We start from the raw sequence: 19045 nt of genomic DNA, 5'->3' as shown, positions 1-19045 counted from the left end.
AACAACTTAAACTAAAGATATAAAAATTTGGCCCAAATCGCCGTCAATGGTCAAGGTGCCTAGAAGGCTGGCCGTATTTCCCCGCTGTATGGCGATACTTATACGCTGTGCGAAATAGTGGCCAGCCCTCTGGTCGCCGGAGGCCTCTATTAGGCGCGCCGACAAATCTTTAAAAAGCCGACGTGCACTTGGCCCCCATGGCCCCAAGGTTTCAACGCCAAACGCCGCAAACAAGCAGCTGCTTCCTAGTGCTGCATATTGGCGGCGCTTGAGGCTTTCGGCCGAGGATGCCGCAGCGCCAGCGGTAACTTTGGTGCTCGGGACATGGGACGGTGTCAGGGTATCAACGCATGTAGCGTCCCAAACTAGCGGCCGACCCATGCTCCAAGGCACCAGTGTATATTTTTCTAAGAATGAGATGGATCTAATTAGATTTTTCTTCGAACTTGAGCCTCAAAGATCCATAAACGGTAAAAACCAAGGCTGTAAAAAGTGCTAAAAACGTACTTAACGAAATAAAATTCGCTAAGCTCTGTATGTATATTCAATTACCACCGTTAACAACCAGATTCATTAACCGTTTACTGCGGGCCCTCTGCCTTAACACGCATAATTGTATACTTTATTCTCGCGCTATAAGTCCAAACGGGTTTTTCAACGGCTGTTGCGTGAGGGCAGATAAGTATGATTGAAACATATTATCAGAGTCAATGTCAGTATGAATCCAATGCTCAACAATAGCGGTACTCGTTCACGGTTGGCAGTTTAGTGTGGTGCAGAAAACGGAGCTCTCCTCAGTTTGGTAAGGAAAAGTGTTATTTAGGTAGAGTGAAAATAAATAACAAATAAATGAGTAATCTATTCATGAATGTGGTGATTGTTTTACTTTTGCAGTTACAATACTTACGATTGAGACTAGTAAATTCATCAACTCTACTTGAGTAACTGTGAGTAAGCTAGTGTTAATGAGTTCGTTAGCTGCGTGAGGGTGGAGAAGTCCGGGATACTTGCCCAGGTAGACTTGAACTTGACTGCCCAAAAAAGGAGTGTATAACTGTTAAAAGTGCGGTAGCGAGTAGCGACCCCTAAAATGTATTTAAAAATTCTGAAAAAAAAATTACATTGGTGTTTTAATTTGTAAATATTAGGTATATAAAGCGGGTGCTCCGTAGAAAAATATACGAGTAATTTAGACGAAATAAGGACCACCCTAATGAAGTGCCCCTATTTTTTTTAAATGTTAACTTCTAAACTAAGTTGCGGCCTAGCGGCTCATAAAATAGACTTACGTTCCTTTGGTTAAAATATATCGTACAGGTTCCAAGTAAAATGACTGTGACATACAGGCAGACAGACAGACATGACGAAATTATAAGGCATTTGGTATTTTGGCTACGGAACTCTAAAAAAATTTTTTTTTTTTTTTTTCACCTCACAAAGGATACATTTAACAATTAGTATTATATAGAGCAAAGGCAAATTCGATTATACCCTTTGTGAGAGACTGGAGTCTGAACTAGGCGTAAACCTGTAATACAGATCTCCAGGCCCTCACCCCGGAAACTAGGAGTAAGATTTACTCTTAAGAAATAATTTGCAATGTATTAGAATTACATTAGTGAGGTTATTAAAATAACAAAAACATCAAATCGGTATAAAAAAGATGAAAGTTAACTAAAAGGAATTTGAATGCTAATGTATGTTGTGTGTGTGTGTGTGTGTGTGTGTGTGTGTGTGTGTGTGTGTGTGTGTGTGTGTGTGTGTGTGTGTGTGTGTGTGTGTGTGTGTGTGTGTGTGTGTGTGTGTGTATATATATATATGTGTGTATGTAGGTGACGACAAATATGGCATATTTAATTTCATTTTACAAGATCCTCCAATTCATCATAGGTTAGGGTCATCAGCCAGGTAGTAAGTTTTGACTTGCATTCTTTAAGTGTTAATTTATAAATATCATTTATTTTATTAATACGATTATATAACTTTGGGCTCAGGTAGTGGAAATGACGACCAGAGTGCTTCATGCTATAATTATGCACCAGACAGACATGATCCGAACGTCGCCTATTGCGTGTTAGTTCTAGGTTAAATGGTAATGTTTTATGTTTCCTACTTATCACCTGCCGAATAAATAAGCCTCGCACAGTTAGCACTTTACAGTCCCGATAAAGTTGAACCGTTGGAAATAAGAAAGGTTTTTTGGACATTACTTTTAAAACCGCTCGCTGAGCCCGTTCTAATGGCAGGAGTGACGTCTTATGTGCACTTCCCCAGACTCCAACACAATATGTTAGGACGGATTGCGCAAGTGCGAAGTATAAATAAATAAATAAATATTATAGGACATTATTACACAAATTGACTAAGTCCCACAGTAAGCTCAATAAGGCTTGTGTTGAGGGTACTTAGACAACGATATATATAATATATAAATATTTAGAAATACTTAAATACATAGAAAACACCCATGACTCAGGAACAAATATCCATGCTCATCACACGAATAAATGCCCTTACCAGGATTTGAACCCGGGACCATCGGCTTCATAGGCAGGGTCACTACCCACAAGGCCAGACCGGTCGTCAAAAAAGTATATGGTTTTATAAAATAATTCAAGTTTCCCGGACTTCTAAGTATTAAACTAGTCTTTCTACCTAGCGTTATCCCGGCCTTTGCTAGGGTCCGCTTTCCTACTTGCCTTACACTTTGCACGACCCTGGGCGTCGCCTCGTGTGAGCCCGTTTACGCTCATATCCGCTCTAGTAATACTAGTTTGGTATTCAACTATTATTTAATAAATAATAAGCGGTTTATAAAACCGACTCGGCGGCATCGTTGTATCGTATAAGTTTGAAATATCATTAAAAATATATACGGCGATGGCGTTAAGTGTTACATCGAAGTCATTAATTCTTCTGAGGTATTAGGTATAATGACATGTTGAATTTTGTAACGAAATCTAGGCAATGAGAAATTAATCACAATAAATTACGCTTAAAACATATATGGAAATGATAAAGAAATACAAGACCATAAAGTTACAAAATTCAAGTTTCTTTTTAACTTCAAAAAAAAAATTGGTTTTTTAATAATGGTACCATTCGATTCCTTACATTTTATTAAAAAAATTATGTATGGCAACTATATAGTTACATGAATGTAATATTTAATTTTTAACTGACAAAATCGCAATTTCCTTTTCCGTACTTCAAAACTTCTTCTCAGCAATAGTGACGTCACGATAGCTTGCCATTTTGTTAGTAGCGTTTCCTGTGTTTGTATTGCTTTAATGTAATTTATGATCCATATTTGATCCTCAGAACATCCTGATCGACTAACAATAAATAGGTACTGTCATCTATCCTATATCATGATTACATGCTTCAAATGAATGATGTGTGTGTCGAAATCGGCTTGTTATGAAGTCAAACTTTCATCTTCACGACACGGTGCCCTAATAAAATATTCTTTAGGTCCACATAATACCAATAACATTGTTTAATTGCAATATTTTCAGGTAATAATGCTGAAGCTCCTCCTAGCTCTAGTAGGGGGCGTGACGTTCACATTGTGGTTCGTCTCCAGGCCCCCTAATCCCTCCACCCTGCCCAAGTTAGACCCTGAACAGTGGTGGGGACCAGAGAAGTTGAAGGGCAAAGCTAATAACAGCATCAGGCCTTTTAAAATTGAGTTTACTGATAAGGTTTGTGAATTCTACATCAACATTCAACTTTTTTACATCATATGTGGTGTTGCAGGCGTCCATACGCTACGGTGACTGCTTACCATCAGGCCAGTCGTATTTTTGTTTGCCATCGACGTGGTATTAAAAAAATGTGACACACACATGGGTCAGAAACGTCCTCGAAAATGGTCATCTTTTCTGCGGACAATACAATAGTTAATGCCTTGGTTACATTTTATTAAGGCTTTCATCATAAAGCCTTTTAGAAATGAAATATCCAACTTGGATATGCCTATAAAGAACAAAACAAGTCAAACAAATTGTCTTTAGAGACCATTTATTTTATGGTGTATAAAGGAAATACGCATAACGTAGCCTTTGGAGGCCAAGAAAGTCTGTTTTTTAAGAACATACTGTAGACCCTCGAGAAAACCTCAGCAGTTGATATTGATATACCATTATTCTCAGATAGTATTCCTGCTATTCCAGATGATTCAAGACCTAAAAAGGCGTCTAGACAACTTCCGCCCCCCACCTCCCCCGCTAGAGGGCGTAGCGCAGAACTACGGCTTCAACAGCAAGTTGTTAGAAGAATGGAGGAAGTACTGGAGGGACCAGTACCCTTTCAAGGCCAGAGAGACCTTTTTGAATCAGTTTCCACAGTTCAAGACTAATATCCAGGGGCTGGATGTGCACTTTATACATGTGAAGCCTAAGGTAAGATGAGTTTTCACTGTCCTGGGTGGATAGTTAAATTTTATTAAGTCGTGTAAGTTATGTAAGACCACTTCATTGTTAGGTTTTGTGGACTTACATATGTGTATATATGTACTGGTAAGGGATAGAAACATCTTGTCTTCTGGTTTCTTCAGAGGATAGTAATCTGATCTATATTCAATTGGTCTGGGTATATGGTAAGGATCTCAGGAATCTTCTTAATGGAAGGCGATTTAGGCGTGGGTTTTAAAGTTTTTGCTCGCATCAGCATGTAAATATTTGTAGAAGTGATAGAGATGCAGCATCAAGTCATGTTCATGATTTTTATAATAGTGCGCCACACTTATTTATTAGACCAAATTCGATAGGTACAATGAAACTGAAAGTCAACATTTTTCAACAGAAAATATATTTAGATGCAAGTGAACAGATATGATTTATATACAGAATCTACAATTAGGTATTATCTCAGGTTCCAGCGGGTGTGAAGGTCCTGCCTCTTTTAGTTCTGCACGGCTGGCCCGGATCTGTGGTTGAATTCTACGAGTCCATCCCCCTGTTAGCTCGTCAGGCGCCTGGATACGACTTTGCTTTTGAAGTCATTGTGCCGAGCCTTCCCGGATATGGATTTACCGACGTAAGTAGACATTTATGTAAAATGACATTCGGAGGACGATTTCAGCAGCATCTGTAAAACTGGATGTGATAAGTTTGTCCGCTATGTGTGTATTTCTGTCTATAGCGACGGAGCTCCAAAACGGGTGAACCGATATTTATACAGTTGTTTTCATTTGAAAGGCGCTAAAAAAATCGCCTCATCTTTTTTTATAGCAAACTAATCTATGTATATTAATATCATGATTCAGGCTGCCGTCCGACCAGGCCTTGGCTGCGCCCAGGCTGCTGTACTCCTCCGTAACCTGATGCACCGACTTGGGCACAAGCAGTTCTACATGCAAGGCGGCGACATGGGCTCCATCATTGGCACCAACATGGTTACGCTGTTCCCTGATGAAGTGCTGGGATTCCACTCTAACATGCTGCTCGCTAGGGTAATGTAGTACTTCGTAATCTGACACAAACAGTTCTACATGCGAGGCGCACAGTTCTACATGCAAGGTTGAAACATGGGCTCTACCATTGACACCAACATGGTTAGGCTGTTCCCTGATGAAGTACTGAGATTCCACTCTAACATGCTGCTCGCTAGGGTAATATACTACTTTGTAACGTGATGCATCGATTTGGATACAAACAGTACTACATGCAAGACTGAGACAGGGGCTCCATCATTGGCACCAACATGGTTACGCTGTTCCCTGATGAAGTGTTGGGATTCCATTCTAACATGCTGCTTGCTAGGATAATGTACTACTTCGTAACTTGATGGTTCGACTTGGATACAAACAGTTCTACATAAAAGGCAGCAACATGGGCTCCATTATTGGTACCAACATGGTTACGCTGTTCCCTGATGAAGTGTTGAGAAAGTTGTAACCTGATCCATCGAATTGGCCACAAACAGTTCTACGTGTAAGGTAGTGTTAAACGAATATACCCATCATCATCAAATAAAGCATTTAATACCATAAAACATGGAAAACAGACTTACAGACAGACAGACAGTGATAGAGAGGCTCTATCATTTGGAGCATGCTCCTCGTTGGGGTGATTATTGACACCATTATCAGACTCCATTGGAACATTCTTTTAGGTTTTTATACCTCTGAAAATCTAAACAATGTTAGTTACGTCACATTTAAGGTCAAAAGTTAGGCAACAACTAAAATGTGGTTAATTATTTTACCACTAATGTATTTTCTGATAATTAGCTGCAGACCCCTATAGATCTTCTTCTTACTCGCGTTGTCCCGGCATTTGCCACGGCTCATGGGAGCCTGGGGTCCGCTTGACAACTAATCCCAAGATTTGGCGTAGGCACTAGTTTTTACGAAAGCGACTGCCATCAGACCTTCCAACCCAGAGGATAAACTAGGCCTTGTTGGGATTTGTCCGGTTTCCTCACGATGTTTTCCTTCACCGAAAAGCGACTGGTAAATATCAAATGATATTTCGTACATAAGTTCCGAAAAACTCATTGGTACGAGCCGGGGTTTGAACCCGCGACCTCCGGATTGCAAGTCGCACGCTCTTACCGCTAGGCCACCAGCGCTTCAGCTGCAGACCCCTATAGATAAAACCTAAAATATGGCATCCAAAACATGGTCATGAGAGCATCTTATTACCACTATGATTTTAATTATCAAATTGAGAACTCAAACTTAGCCTTATCAGTTTCAGTTATTCTAATCTAGTACTCCTAATCTTTTAGAATCTCTCAAATTCCTACGGTAACAACTAGGCATTTAAAGTTTGTAATTATATTTTAACTATTTTTAACGGAAGAATTTTTTACAGAACACTCGTTCAATCTTGTTAACGTTGTTGGGAGCCCTGTACCCTCCACTCATAATGCCTGCCCATCAAGCACATAGGATGTACCCATTGGGCACGTTCGTTGCCAATATGACGCTGGAGATGGGATACTTGCACATGCATGCCACCAAACCTGATACTCTTGGTAAGTTCAGAGTTGTTAAGACGAAAAATTTATGCTGTACTCGTTCGTCATCGAACCTACCTTCTAAGCGCATAGCATTTGTCACCAACGTTGTTCCAAAGGGTGATGACGTCTATCAGGATAGCACTATCCTAATTTCTTACCTACCAATATGCAATCTTTAAAAGGCTTATTACCTTAGCCATCCTCAAAAGCCATAATAATTTCTTCTTCTTCCTTGCGTTGTCCCGGCATTTTGCCACGGATCATGGGAGCCTGGGATCCGCTTTACAACTAATCCCAAGATTTGGCGTAGGCACTAGTTTTTACGAAAGCGACTGCCATCTGACCTTCCAAGCCAGAGGGTAAACTAGGCCTTGTTGGGATTAGTCCGGTACTCACGATGTTTTCCTTCACCGAAAAGCGACTGGAAAATATCAAATGATATTTCGTACATAAGTTCCAAAAAACTCATTGGTACGAGCCGGGTTTTGAACCCGCGACCTCCGGATTGCAAGTCGCATGCTCTTGCCACTAGGCCACCAGCGCTTATATTATGTTCAAATTTTTTGTGATTAGTTATGTCAAAATTACACACGTAATTCGTAACATCACAATTTCTCAGGTGTTGGCCTCTCTGATTCCCCGCTTGGCCTCCTAGCCTACATCTTCGAAAAATTCAGCACCGGCACCAGGTTTGACTTCAGGGCCCGCGAGGACGCAGGCCTATTGCAGTTCTACTCCAAAGAACACCTGCTGGACAACGTGATGATATACTGGGTCAGCAACGCGAAGACTACGGCTATGAGGCTGTATGCTGAGACGTTTAATAAAGCACATATTGCCCTTAATATTGACAGGTGAGGACTGTAGTAAAAAAAATATGTTATTTAAGAAATAGTTACCAGGAGCTTAAGGGATCCAAATCAAACCTGCGTCTTCTGCAGTCGGATATACTACTAGACCATCTAAACCGCAAGAACCACTTCAGTAGACAAACACAACAGACAGGTCGTTGAGGAAATTTTTACAAAACTATATTAGTATTCTTTATTTTTTGAACATCAGCGGTCAAGTGAGACTTCTTGAATCTTTAGAACTTTTAAAAGATTTAGCGCCTGATTTCATAATAAAGTATTACTTCTGTGGCTTTTCTCCGGAAATTTTGACTCATATCCTTTCCTTCTGAATAATGCTCGGCTCTTATCTAATTATCAGTTCAAATCCTTCAAATCTTTTCTGTTCTAGTTACCAAACCACCGTCCCGACCTGGGCGCTCCAAGCTATAAACGATTTCTACCATCCTCCTACACTGCTGCGCACCAAGTTCGTGAATTTCCTGGGACACACGGAGCTGCCTGATGGTGGACACTTTATTGCGCTGGAGAAGCCTGATGTGTTTAGTCAGGACGTGTTTAAGGCTGTGAAGGAGTTTGTGGAATATCGAGAAGGCAGTAAGAAGACTGAACTGTAAAATATTTGTTTTCTGACAAAAAACTGTACGATAATCGTAATGATGATCTCTGCCGTTTCAAGCAATATTCAATTATTGAATCCGGAACAATTAGTCACCAGAAAATCAAACTGGCCAAAATTGTGTTATGTTTGGATGTCGACCACATCATTTGGCAATTCCATTCTGTTGATATTTTTTCAAGATATTGAGAAATTGTCTTTTATTACTGCAGTGCTTTGGACTTAAGATATTTTTGACTACATAGGGCTGACATGACCAAGTGATCCAAACCCTCAAAATCTAAATCGTGTTAAAGGCTGTGATGTAGTTTGCGGAATAGAGGTGGCAGTTAAGAAAACTCGAGTTGTAGGGTAACCTGGGTACGATTGTGCCAGGGTACGGTAGTGACAGTCGCTATAACAGCGAAACTATACGGATCGCGGGGAGGGGTGCTAGGGGAAAGACAAGCGGCATGCAAGTCTAAACGCGTGTCCCAGTGTTGCGTCAGCCGGCGTGCGACGGTAACGTAAGCAGGGGCCCACATTGATTTTCGACAGTCAAAAGTAAATTTTTTTGTTCGATTTCTTTTTGTAATTACGGTTATTTGTACACAGATAGATTGCCTTTTATTTTTTTTGTTATAACTTGAACATTGGCAGTTACTTACGAGTAAATTACTTTTAATGCAGATCATTTTGCTCAGTCATGGTCATTTTTTGTTTTCAAAAGTATGCGTTGGGTACGGTTGTGACAAATTTTGTGGGTACGGTTGTGACATTGCTTTTTTTGTTTTGTTTTATTTTAGATACCTAGGAAACGCGTGCGGAAGACCGAGAGAGGCCTGTCTGATATTAGTAAATATGAAAATGCTTCTGTCTGGTTTGTGTAACCGCAAATTCTGAAAGTAGGGCTGGCGAAAAATGGATCAAGTGCCAAGGAACATGTGGCCTCTGGTCTCACATGGAGTGCGCAGGTGATAGTCCCCATTATATTTGTCACAACTGTGATGAATCTGACTAGATCTCAGTATGTTGATTGATACAATTATAAATGTTTAATTTTTCTTTGTTGTGTTACAGTTTTGTTAAAATTTTGTAGTAGTTAAGCTAACATTTTGACTGATTATAAAGAAGACTGTTTTATGTTACAGTGCCTTATTAGTTTTAAGAAGAGAAGTGATCACAGATTTTCGCTTTTTTGCCATAAAGTGATTGTTAACTTTGTTTAGAAGAAGATTATGTTGTGTTCAGTTAATTATTTGTAACAATAAAAGTCATTAAAACTATTTGGATGTATTTTGTATGCCTGTCACTACCGACCCCACCCACTGTCACAACTGCCCTTGGGGTGTGGCCGGTTGTGACACTTTCCCTTTTTTTTTTAATTTGATCGTATGCCTAATACAGCGTAGCTAGGGACAATTTTTTATCAATTTTAGGTAGATAAATAATCAAATTAAGTATTAAAGTGATTTTTCTCCCAGATAACTGGTAAATTTACAAAATTATAGGCGATCAAACCAAAATTGTCACAACCGTACCCAGCTTACCCTACATTTGTTTTCTGAAAATATTTTCCGTAAAAGCACTAAATAATAACACTCAATTTAAACTTCCATTTTCTGAAAATATTTTCCGTAAAAGCATTAAATAATAACACTCAATTTAAACTTCCATTGTGTCATTAAAATAATATCTTAAAGATGCATCTCGCGTGCGCCTATATCTAAATGTACGGACGTCTTTGCGTAGAATTGGCATCTCAATTCTTAAAATTAAACCGACAGTCATCAGGAAAACGAATTTAACCGTCAGAAGACAAGAGTTGTGAGAACTGCAATAAACTGCCAAATGTTAGTGATTATTAAAAGCTATTATGGAGTTTATTTTTCAATGAGGTGATAAAAATCTACCAGTGAAAGTGTATTTTATGTTTTCTCCTTCGAATTTTTAGGGAAAGGTTATGTAAATATTAAACAAGCATTGTTGATTTTGTTATTTCATAGTATCATTCTTTTTTAAAATCCCCACATACACATCCACCCAAGATAAGTATATTAACGACCAAGGCTCGAAAAATCGCATTATGTTGAAAACATAATCATAATTGTTGGCATCGCTTACCATCAGGTAATCCGTTTGCTCGTTTGCCTCCAGTATTATAAAAAAAATTTAGGACCCATTTATCAGTCGAAATGTTCGTTTACACTCTACGGACGTCATTGGGACACATCGTTGGCATTGGTATAAAGAAGTCACTGTTATATGGAAGAGGGTTATGTTTTCAAAATGACGGGTGTTTTTCCGGGCATTGACAATGACAGGTCTTGACCAAGGACAATAATCTACGAGCAACAATAATAGTCAATTGACAATCTTTGGATAAGCAACGTTCTGCTATCAGAGCCAGACCAAACGTAAAGCCAAAACTAAGCTCTCTCATTAGTCGAATTACTGTGATTCACTAATATATTATCATTATATCAATATCACTGTCTGTGATCGATCGATAATAGATTAAGATATCAAATTAATTATATACATGCTTCGTCGATAATACGGTACCTAGATATTGTAACGGGTATTTGTTACATAGTTCAGTGACAAAAAGCCGGTCTGTTTGTAATCAGCTACCGTTACCTATGGACGTTTACAACTCTAGGTCACATTGTGCCGTCCGATCCTTTGAAAATCTATCACTTTTTGAGGAGTTTTCATTCTCTTGAGAAATACTGTAAGGACTTCATCTCCACATGTAGATGGGTTCTTCGACACCTGTAAGGAGCTCCATAGCCGGAGCGTTTGCGGATGAAAATATCTTTGAACGCAAAGTTAGTGACTAGTTAGGTTCGAGGATGCTACCAACGGCGAGCGGTGCGGTAGTAGTAACCGAGGACATCATACCAAACAATTCTAAACATAAAATAATCTGATATCGCAGAATGACCTATAAGTACATTGACAGGTAGTTGTCTATTTGGGGGCATCATGATGGACCATCTTAATGTAGATTAATCCATAGTACAAATTAGTTTTTTACATACAAAGTACTTGTAATGAATTTAATACCAGCTGTAGAATGCACATAGGGAGCAAAAGTCGCTTCCACGTGAAACAAAACTGCTTCTTTTCGTTCCCCCGTGGAAGGAATTATTTCTGAACTGTACAATGCCCGATCCTTAGCGAACGGAAGGTAAGAGTGTGAGGAAGAACGTTTCATTCCAAATCCAAAAATTACGTTAATATTACAAGAGATATGAAGGAGCTCATACTTACACAAAATAATATCAGAGGACTATCGAGACCATATCTCATTGAAGTGTACAATCGTCTACTCCATTATTTGCCTACAAAATCAAAATGACGTAACTCTATGAGACATTTAAAAGTCTCTCGTCTATATAGAACTGACACGAGTCTAATAGTATGACTCACCCATAGACACAAGAAAAAACAACTTTATTGAACCGCAATAAGGTATAAAGTCACTTAATCTATTTTGGCAGATTTTTCCTCCTCTGGCGTTATGTTAAAATGACATCAATTGTATAGAATTTCAGTGTGACATACGTCATTTTAAGACTAGCAGATTAATAATCTTCTATCGTGAGATTCGTGAGTTTTTAGTAGCAAACAAACTATCAGACGGCGTAGTAGTGCCTATATCCGTTTCAAGGTTATTTTAGCTGATGAAGCTGCTCGCATTTGATTTTGGACTTTATTTCTAATGTGTTTTAGTTGTTTTACGAGTTGCATGTCAGCTTGTTTATGAACTTGTGTGTTTGAACTTGTATGTGAGGTAAAGTTGAGAATATTTCCATGTTATTTAAGATTTTATTTATAATTAGGCAAATTCACATCACAAAGTTACATAATGATGGCCTAGGTATCATATTTAGTTACTATTTTCCTAGCCTATATATATAAATCTTGTGAGATTTTATTGATTATCATGTATAAAACGAATTGAAGTGCAAAAGTCCGGTAAAAGGTAATCGTAGATGGCGCTCTCGATGGCGTATCTTTTCGTAGGGAATTGTAGAAAAACTTTTAGAACGCTATTTGACTTTGATTCTTATTTTTTTTACTGATATGTGTTAAATTTGTTAAATATCAAAAAGTGGCGCCATCTTACCGGGCATCGGCTAAAGGTTGTGACGTCATCGCTCGAAACAATACCGCCATACCTTTGGCCTTTGATCTATTAGATGGCGCCACTTTTTAACACATATCAGTGAAAGAATAAGAATCAAAGTCAAATGAAGTTCTAAAAGTTTTAATCATGTGCCGAAAGATCCATCGACCACCACAGACAATCCACCTCTATTTCAAATTCTCTTTGCTAACACCCACGTATCGTACCATTTGTACCAAATTCCAGATGTCACGTTGCTGGTCATGTCTCTTCCTCACCCCACTTGTGATAATCGGCCTAGTATCATTCTACTTTGTCTACGTGTTCTACCTGATGAGTCCACCTCCTCTGCCTACCCTGGACCTTGAGGAGTGGTGGGGACCGACGGAGTCAAGGGTGCAGGATACGAGTGTCAGGCCGTTTACGATTCGTTTTGAGGAGACGGTAAGTGGAAATCGAGTCATATTTATAGTTGAATGGCCATACTTATACCTCATCACCTTGTTTGACCACGTGCTCCATGAATACCCTGGACGTTGACGAATTAAGGAGTCCAAGGCTAAGACCTTGTACTGTCGCCTCCTTAATTCGTCGACCAGGATAAGGACAGGGTTTTCAGAGTTATGAGGCTCATTAAGCTGGTGGGGATCTGGTTTATACATGCTTTACCAAATGAGATCCCCTCATTTTCGACCTAGAGGACGTTGACGAATGGTGGGGATCTCAAGAGATATACCTATGTAGTAAACTGATAGTAATATTAGTTTAACTCGGAAAGTTTAGAAAACTAACTTACTTAATCAAATCTTCTTCTTCCTCGCGTTGTCCCGGCATTTTGCCACGGCTCATGGGAGCCTAGGGCCGCTTGACAACTAATCCCAAGATTTGGCGTAGGCAAGAACTTAATCAAATACCTACATATATTTTATACATTATTCTTCTTCGTTACCTCATGACTGGGGGTCGCGACCACATGAGGTCATTGTTTTGTGCACCAAGGCTCTCCATTCTGCACGATTTTCCGTCGTTCTAATAATAAGTGCTGGTACTGTTCCCTGGCTAGCCTTCTTTACAATATCTACCCAACGGGTCGGTACTTTATACCGTAACTCCTAACTGGATCCATCGATTTGTACTTTTCTGATTTCAGATGGTAAAAGACCTTAAGCAGCGTCTCAAGAGCCATCGTTCGTGGACCCCTGGTCTCCAAGGCGTCGGGTTTCAATACGGATTCAACCATGATCAGTTGCCAGAATGGATAACCTACTGGGCAGAACAGTACAATTTCACTGAAAGAGAGAAGTTCTTGAATCAGTTCCCGCAATATAAGACCAAAATACAAGGGCTGGATATACACTTCATCAGAGTTAAGCCTAAGGTAAGAGTATATGTAGACAGGGGATGCTTAGATCGTGGCAGAACCAATCCGAACAGAATAAAACGATTGGTGATCTGTAGAGAAAAGGATTACATTATTCCTCATAATCTGGTCAATTCCACGGAACATCATCCGGACCTGTCGTTAATAGAGCCAAATTATTCGATTATTGGTAAATTTGCACAAATTAAATTTAAAGCACTAAATACTGAAAGTCACACTTTGCGACCCAAGTATTTTTTCTAGTTTTGTTAATCGTTTGTCATTAGGATTTTGATTCCCCATCTTTTAATTACCAAACTTCCGTGAGACACAGACATATTAAATATGTCATGTTTTTTTTCTGCGCCGGTCCATCAACGCAAGCTCCTGATGACACTCCTCGGTACGGAGTGAAACATGTTGAGCGTTTTCGATTTAAAATACGTAAGTGACCCGTTTTAACATATTTAATAGATTTTCCATCTATGGAAATAGATGATGCACAGAAATGCATGGAAATGAATCATCGTCGACATAGTTAATTAACTATTCTAAAATCTTATTGTAACGAACGACCTTATGGAAGGTCTATCATTATTCATCATTTAAGAGCATATTACTGTTAGTGCTTATAGGTATTAATCTTCACTTCAAGTTTCCAGATGGAACAGTGACAGTCCCAATGTTGTTTATGCACGGCTGGCCAGGGTCAGTCAGGGAGTTTTACGAGGCGCTGCCTCTCCTGACCGCAATCAGCAAGGATCGGGACTTCGCCATCGAAGCCATCATACCGAGTTTGCCGGGTTATTGTTTTTCCGATGTAAGTATAGCGGATAACCATTCCTCGCTATATGCTCAAAAACTTCAAAAAGCCTTAATATTAATGGGTCCAGCAAACTTCTGGATACAATGCCTAGCGGCTCATGTCTCGCTGGCCAGCGTCAATCAGAGAGTTCTACGAGGCACTACCTCTCCTGACGGCCTACGACAAGGACTGTGCCCAGCTAACCGTGATATGGGTTCTCTGGTGTAAGTGTTTTGAACTTCTGTGCTTTCTTTCCGAATTGCAGTCCAAATTGATTAGAAAAACCGAAGACCGGACTAGAGTCAGATCAGGGTTCCATCCTACTATAGATGGGATAGTACTCAAATAAATGTTAGTACGTTGTTCTTCAAGAAAAATTAAATGATGGAAATTATGAAGCAACATCATCACGATTGTGTAAGGTTATTCAAAGATATTGAGCCTAAGATGGTTAGTTACAGTCTTTTGAAGATTCGGCAGGAGACAGTAACTTTGATTTATTTATTTATTTAACCATTATTACTTAATACCAGTTATCTTTCCGTCGTCATGCCTGTCACATGACTCGTATCATTCGTCTCTCCAATCAAGATTGGGGGAGATTGTTTCTTGTCCTAAAATGTGGTCAAATACATGAATATTTGTTTTCTAGGCTCCAATAAGGCCAGGGCTAGGAGCAGCTCAAGTCGCTATAGTGCTCCGTAACCTAATGAGGAGGCTGGGCTTCAAGACCTTCTACATCCAGGGTGGGGATTGGGGCTCCTTGATCGGAGCGGAGATGGCTACTATTTTTCCCGAGGTATGAACATTTTACTTCACGTAACATTGATGGTAGACAAAGGTAAAATCAAATCTGCTCGATATAAGCCAGTTCCATTGGACGTAAATTCCACGATGCTTCATATGGTTTGTGTAGCCAACTCATTCATCAGACTAGAGTGACGTAAATAATTTAAAAAAATTGCTTGATTGCAGCCGAACTACCACATATTTCTACTGAGACAGGAAAAGCTTACGCAAACTTTTAAAAAGTTTACTTTACTTGACATTGTTTACGTTATTTGAGTTTGAAACTTCAATAAGTTTCTGTGTGCATAAAACTATATTAAAAAAATCTGATTTATTTTCTCTTACAGGAAATCCTGGGCTTCCACAACAACCTGCCAGTAGCCACATCATCGAAAGCCAATCTACTGACACTTCTAGGCTCCTTGTATCCGCCTCTGATAGTGGACTCTCATCTTCAGGACCGCATGTATCCCCTCTCCAAGATAATTGCATATCAGCTGGAGGAGTTCGGGTACTCGCATATACAGGCCACGAAACCTGATACTTTGGGTGCGTATAATTGAAACTTATGTACACTTTGCCTATTATACACTGATAATAATCATGAATTATTTTACTCATACCCTTTTAATTCCAGGAGTGGGCCTCTCGGACTCCCCCACCGGCCTCCTCGCCTACATCCTTGAGAAATTCTCCACCTGGACTAGAACCGAGTACCGCGGCCAGTCCGACGGGGGCCTCGGCATGTGGGACAAGGACAAACTGCTGGATAATATCATGCTGTACTGGTCTAATGGGTGTATCACGAGTTCGATGAGGTTCTATGCTGAGAATAATAATGTTACGTATTGGTCTTTGGGGCTTAGCGAGTGAGTAATCTATAAACTAACAAAATATACAAAAAACTAAAAAAAAAAACTATATCTGTATGCAACTCACTTAAAAGTTAAATTGAACGAAGATGAATTTATACTCCGTGTTGTTATTTTTGATCGTTTACATAATGTTATATTTAACTTTCGTCAAGGTATACGTATAATTATCCCCTTGTCTGTGTATGATAATGATCCGTACGTGGGAATTTAAATTTTATGGTTTTTAATGTCAAGGTCACTTATTCAATGATCAAATTTGACAGGCCGCATAGGAGGGGTTAAAGCATGCAAAAAAAAACGAAAGGAATAAACGAATTCTTAATATCCACTCACATGATTCCAGCAACTAAGGTTTCAACATTTCGCACCTCTAAAATGATCGTCGCAACTCGAGTTGCGAACGGAGTGTATGCGGTTTTTTATTTCTTATCTGTGAAGGGCTGCACAGATATGGTGTAAACAATTATTAAAACACAGAATACCAACGTGACAATATTTAAAAAATGTTTCAACCACATAGACATAACCACAGTATTTTTTATCTATGTCACTTTGCAAGATAATTTTAATAATTATATCTTTGCTATATTGCCCGGATCCTGGGGTAGCTTGCCGTTTTTCGTCTGGCAGTGAATGTGTTAAAAGTTCCTATTTCTGTTGAACATCTGTACCGCGCGACTGTTGTGTCTCTGACCTAAATAGGTAGCCATCTTTGTTTTTGACATGGCGCAGGTCAGTTTGTTTGTTTATTTACGTTTGTAATCAGTATAATTTCATGTGTTAATAGTTACTATTTGCTTATTGTGCTTAATTTGTTGTAAAGTGTATGTTATGGTGTATTATATTATACGTGTTAGTGTAGTTATAAGTTAGTTCGGTTGTTGGTGATCGGCCGTTTTAAAAACACCAAAGTTTAGTAGGTATGTAAATACTCTTTTGTTATTTTAAGTTATAAAGCCACTATAATTGTGATAATTACATAAATTATGTATTTTATTTCAAGGTAATTAGTGTCTTAAACGGTTTTTTACTATATTTTTGTACTTCAGTTTCTAAATTAGCCACAAAAAAATCACGAACATAGCACATAGTTACACGCCAGGTGGAGCAATTCGAAAGTTCCTTATCAGAATTTGAATCAGTTTTACTCTGCAATTTTATAGGTGAGCTGTCAAGGTTTTTAGTATCAATTAAAAGCTTATTAAGCCTTCTTTAAATTGAATACAAAAAAAGATATGTTATCGATTTAGATTTTTTATTAAAAATAGTTTTCTACTATAACTCGGAAATTATTCCTTTGGGTAAACTTCGTGAATTTTTAATAATTATTTTTATTATAACAGCAAATAGCTAAAGCAAGAAAATAAATTTCTTTGTTTCTTTACCATTATAAAACTGAAAGAATTATTCCAAATGCTTAAGCAGAAGCAAAGTTATCGATTTTTGAAGATATCACGACACTGTGCCGTCGTATCTGCGAAATGGCAGAGCAATTCAGGGCACCTTTCGTTAAAATCGGAATCATGTGAGTGGATAAATAAGTTCAAAATATTTAACCGCGTTCTGCTCCAGTTATTTATTTAATATTTTTTTTACAAGGAAACAAACGACTTTAAAAACGTCACCAATTCATCTTAGTCTATTATTATCTATGTCACCAATTTATGGTATATATTATCAAATATCAAACATTTATTCAGCAAATAGGCCACAGGGGCACTTTTATATGTCCATTTTTACAAACAATAAAAAAAAAAAACAATTACAAATATCGAATCTATGAAATAATAAATACTTTATTAGAGATGTATACTGTCTCTAAATGTCAAATTACACAAAAAAAAAAACTATGATAAAAAAATAAAACCATAAAATACTAAAATTCTTTAGAGATGTATAAGTCTCTAAGTGATTATTTCAGAATCCCCACACCGGTGCCCATGTGGGGTCTCCAGGCTAAGAACGAGATCACCTACCAACCTCCTGCCGTCCTGAGATTCAAGTATCCCAACTTGCTCCGCACTAATCCGCTTGAGGTAAATTGCCTTTAAGCTTTAATTTTGGTTAAAAAACCTATAACTTTAGTGCCTGGTACATGGGACGGTGCCTGGGTATCAACGGAAGTAGCATCCCAAACTAGCGGCCCACCGGCATACGATCATCCGTTTGCCGTCATCCCTAGCCAGTCCGCGTATTTTCTATAACAAGATGTATTTTTTACGCAAAGATATCAAGGTCTTTTTGTGTAGAATTTAATAAGCTTTAATGTTGCCTTACACTATATTTTCATAAAGAACGTAGATTTTGAGTAAACCGCGAATTTCTCCTGGACGGTACACAATTTCCAAGATGGCTGCGATTCCTCGAGGTCCCCAAATGTCAAATGGTGTGGGCATGAAAAAGGGGCCATTTTTTTTCATGACTGTTCAAGAGATTTCGAGGTTGATCCTAATCCGATTGTGTTATAAGACAAAGATTTACTTACGGTCAGTAATTTTCAGGTCGGAGGCCACTTCATCGCTTTGGAGTTACCCGAGCTGTTCGCGAAAGATGTCCTCACAGCAGTGGCTGAATTCCGATCATCAAGTTTGGCACATCTTTTGAAATATGAACTGTAAATATAAAAAAAGATATGAAATGTATTAAAGATGTTCCCCAAAATA

General features: G+C 38.7%; 2 protein-coding genes across 4 annotated transcripts; both read left to right on the top strand.

Annotated features, from left to right (window-relative positions):
* The first annotated feature begins 698 nt into the window (after positions 1 to 698).
* LOC133516583 (juvenile hormone epoxide hydrolase-like) lies at positions 699 to 10416 on the top strand. The gene is made up of 8 exons (XM_061849587.1): positions 699 to 802; positions 3519 to 3704; positions 4176 to 4403; positions 4876 to 5040; positions 5270 to 5455; positions 6822 to 6984; positions 7589 to 7823; positions 8212 to 10416. The coding sequence occupies exons 2-8, from the start codon at positions 3525 to 3527 to the stop codon at positions 8435 to 8437; spliced, it is 1383 nt and encodes a 460-aa protein (XP_061705571.1). The 5' UTR covers positions 699 to 802; positions 3519 to 3524; the 3' UTR covers positions 8438 to 10416.
* On the top strand, positions 8278 to 19045 carry LOC133516582 (juvenile hormone epoxide hydrolase-like). Of its 3 annotated transcripts, none has more exons than XM_061849585.1 (9): positions 8278 to 8417; positions 12800 to 12997; positions 13704 to 13931; positions 14569 to 14733; positions 15371 to 15517; positions 15855 to 16056; positions 16145 to 16376; positions 18304 to 18418; positions 18884 to 19045. In XM_061849585.1, the coding sequence occupies exons 2-9, from the start codon at positions 12800 to 12802 to the stop codon at positions 18998 to 19000; spliced, it is 1404 nt and encodes a 467-aa protein (XP_061705569.1). In that variant the 5' UTR covers positions 8278 to 8417; the 3' UTR covers positions 19001 to 19045. The 3 variants fall into 3 exon arrangements, with proteins under 3 accessions (XP_061705569.1, XP_061705568.1, XP_061705570.1); XM_061849584.1 differs by lacking the exon at positions 8278 to 8417 and adding an exon at positions 11949 to 12217; XM_061849586.1 differs by lacking the exons at positions 8278 to 8417; positions 12800 to 12997 and having other exon boundaries at positions 13795 to 13931; positions 14576 to 14733.

This window comes from Cydia pomonella, chromosome 3 (assembly GCF_033807575.1).
Source record: "Cydia pomonella isolate Wapato2018A chromosome 3, ilCydPomo1, whole genome shotgun sequence".
Lineage (NCBI taxonomy): Eukaryota > Metazoa > Arthropoda > Insecta > Lepidoptera > Tortricidae > Cydia > Cydia pomonella.
The sequence above is the reverse complement of the archived record's forward strand: the minus strand, read 5'-3'. Positions and strand labels throughout refer to the sequence as shown.

Excerpts from the sequence above, each read along its gene's own strand:
- LOC133516582 (XM_061849585.1), top strand. The coding sequence starts at position 12,800 with ATGTCACGTTGCTGGTCATGTCTCTTCCTCACCCCACTTGTGATAATC. Across the intron at positions 12,998-13,703 it reads CGATTCGTTTTGAGGAGACG|ATGGTAAAAGACCTTAAGCA; the intron begins GTAAGTGGAAAT and ends TTCTGATTTCAG. Across the intron at positions 13,932-14,568 it reads TCATCAGAGTTAAGCCTAAG|TTTCCAGATGGAACAGTGAC; the intron begins GTAAGAGTATAT and ends CTTCACTTCAAG.
- LOC133516583 (XM_061849587.1), top strand. The coding sequence starts at position 3,525 with ATGCTGAAGCTCCTCCTAGCTCTAGTAGGGGGCGTGACGTTCACATTG. Across the intron at positions 4,404-4,875 it reads TTATACATGTGAAGCCTAAG|GTTCCAGCGGGTGTGAAGGT; the intron begins GTAAGATGAGTT and ends GTATTATCTCAG. Across the intron at positions 6,985-7,588 it reads CACCAAACCTGATACTCTTG|GTGTTGGCCTCTCTGATTCC; the intron begins GTAAGTTCAGAG and ends ACAATTTCTCAG.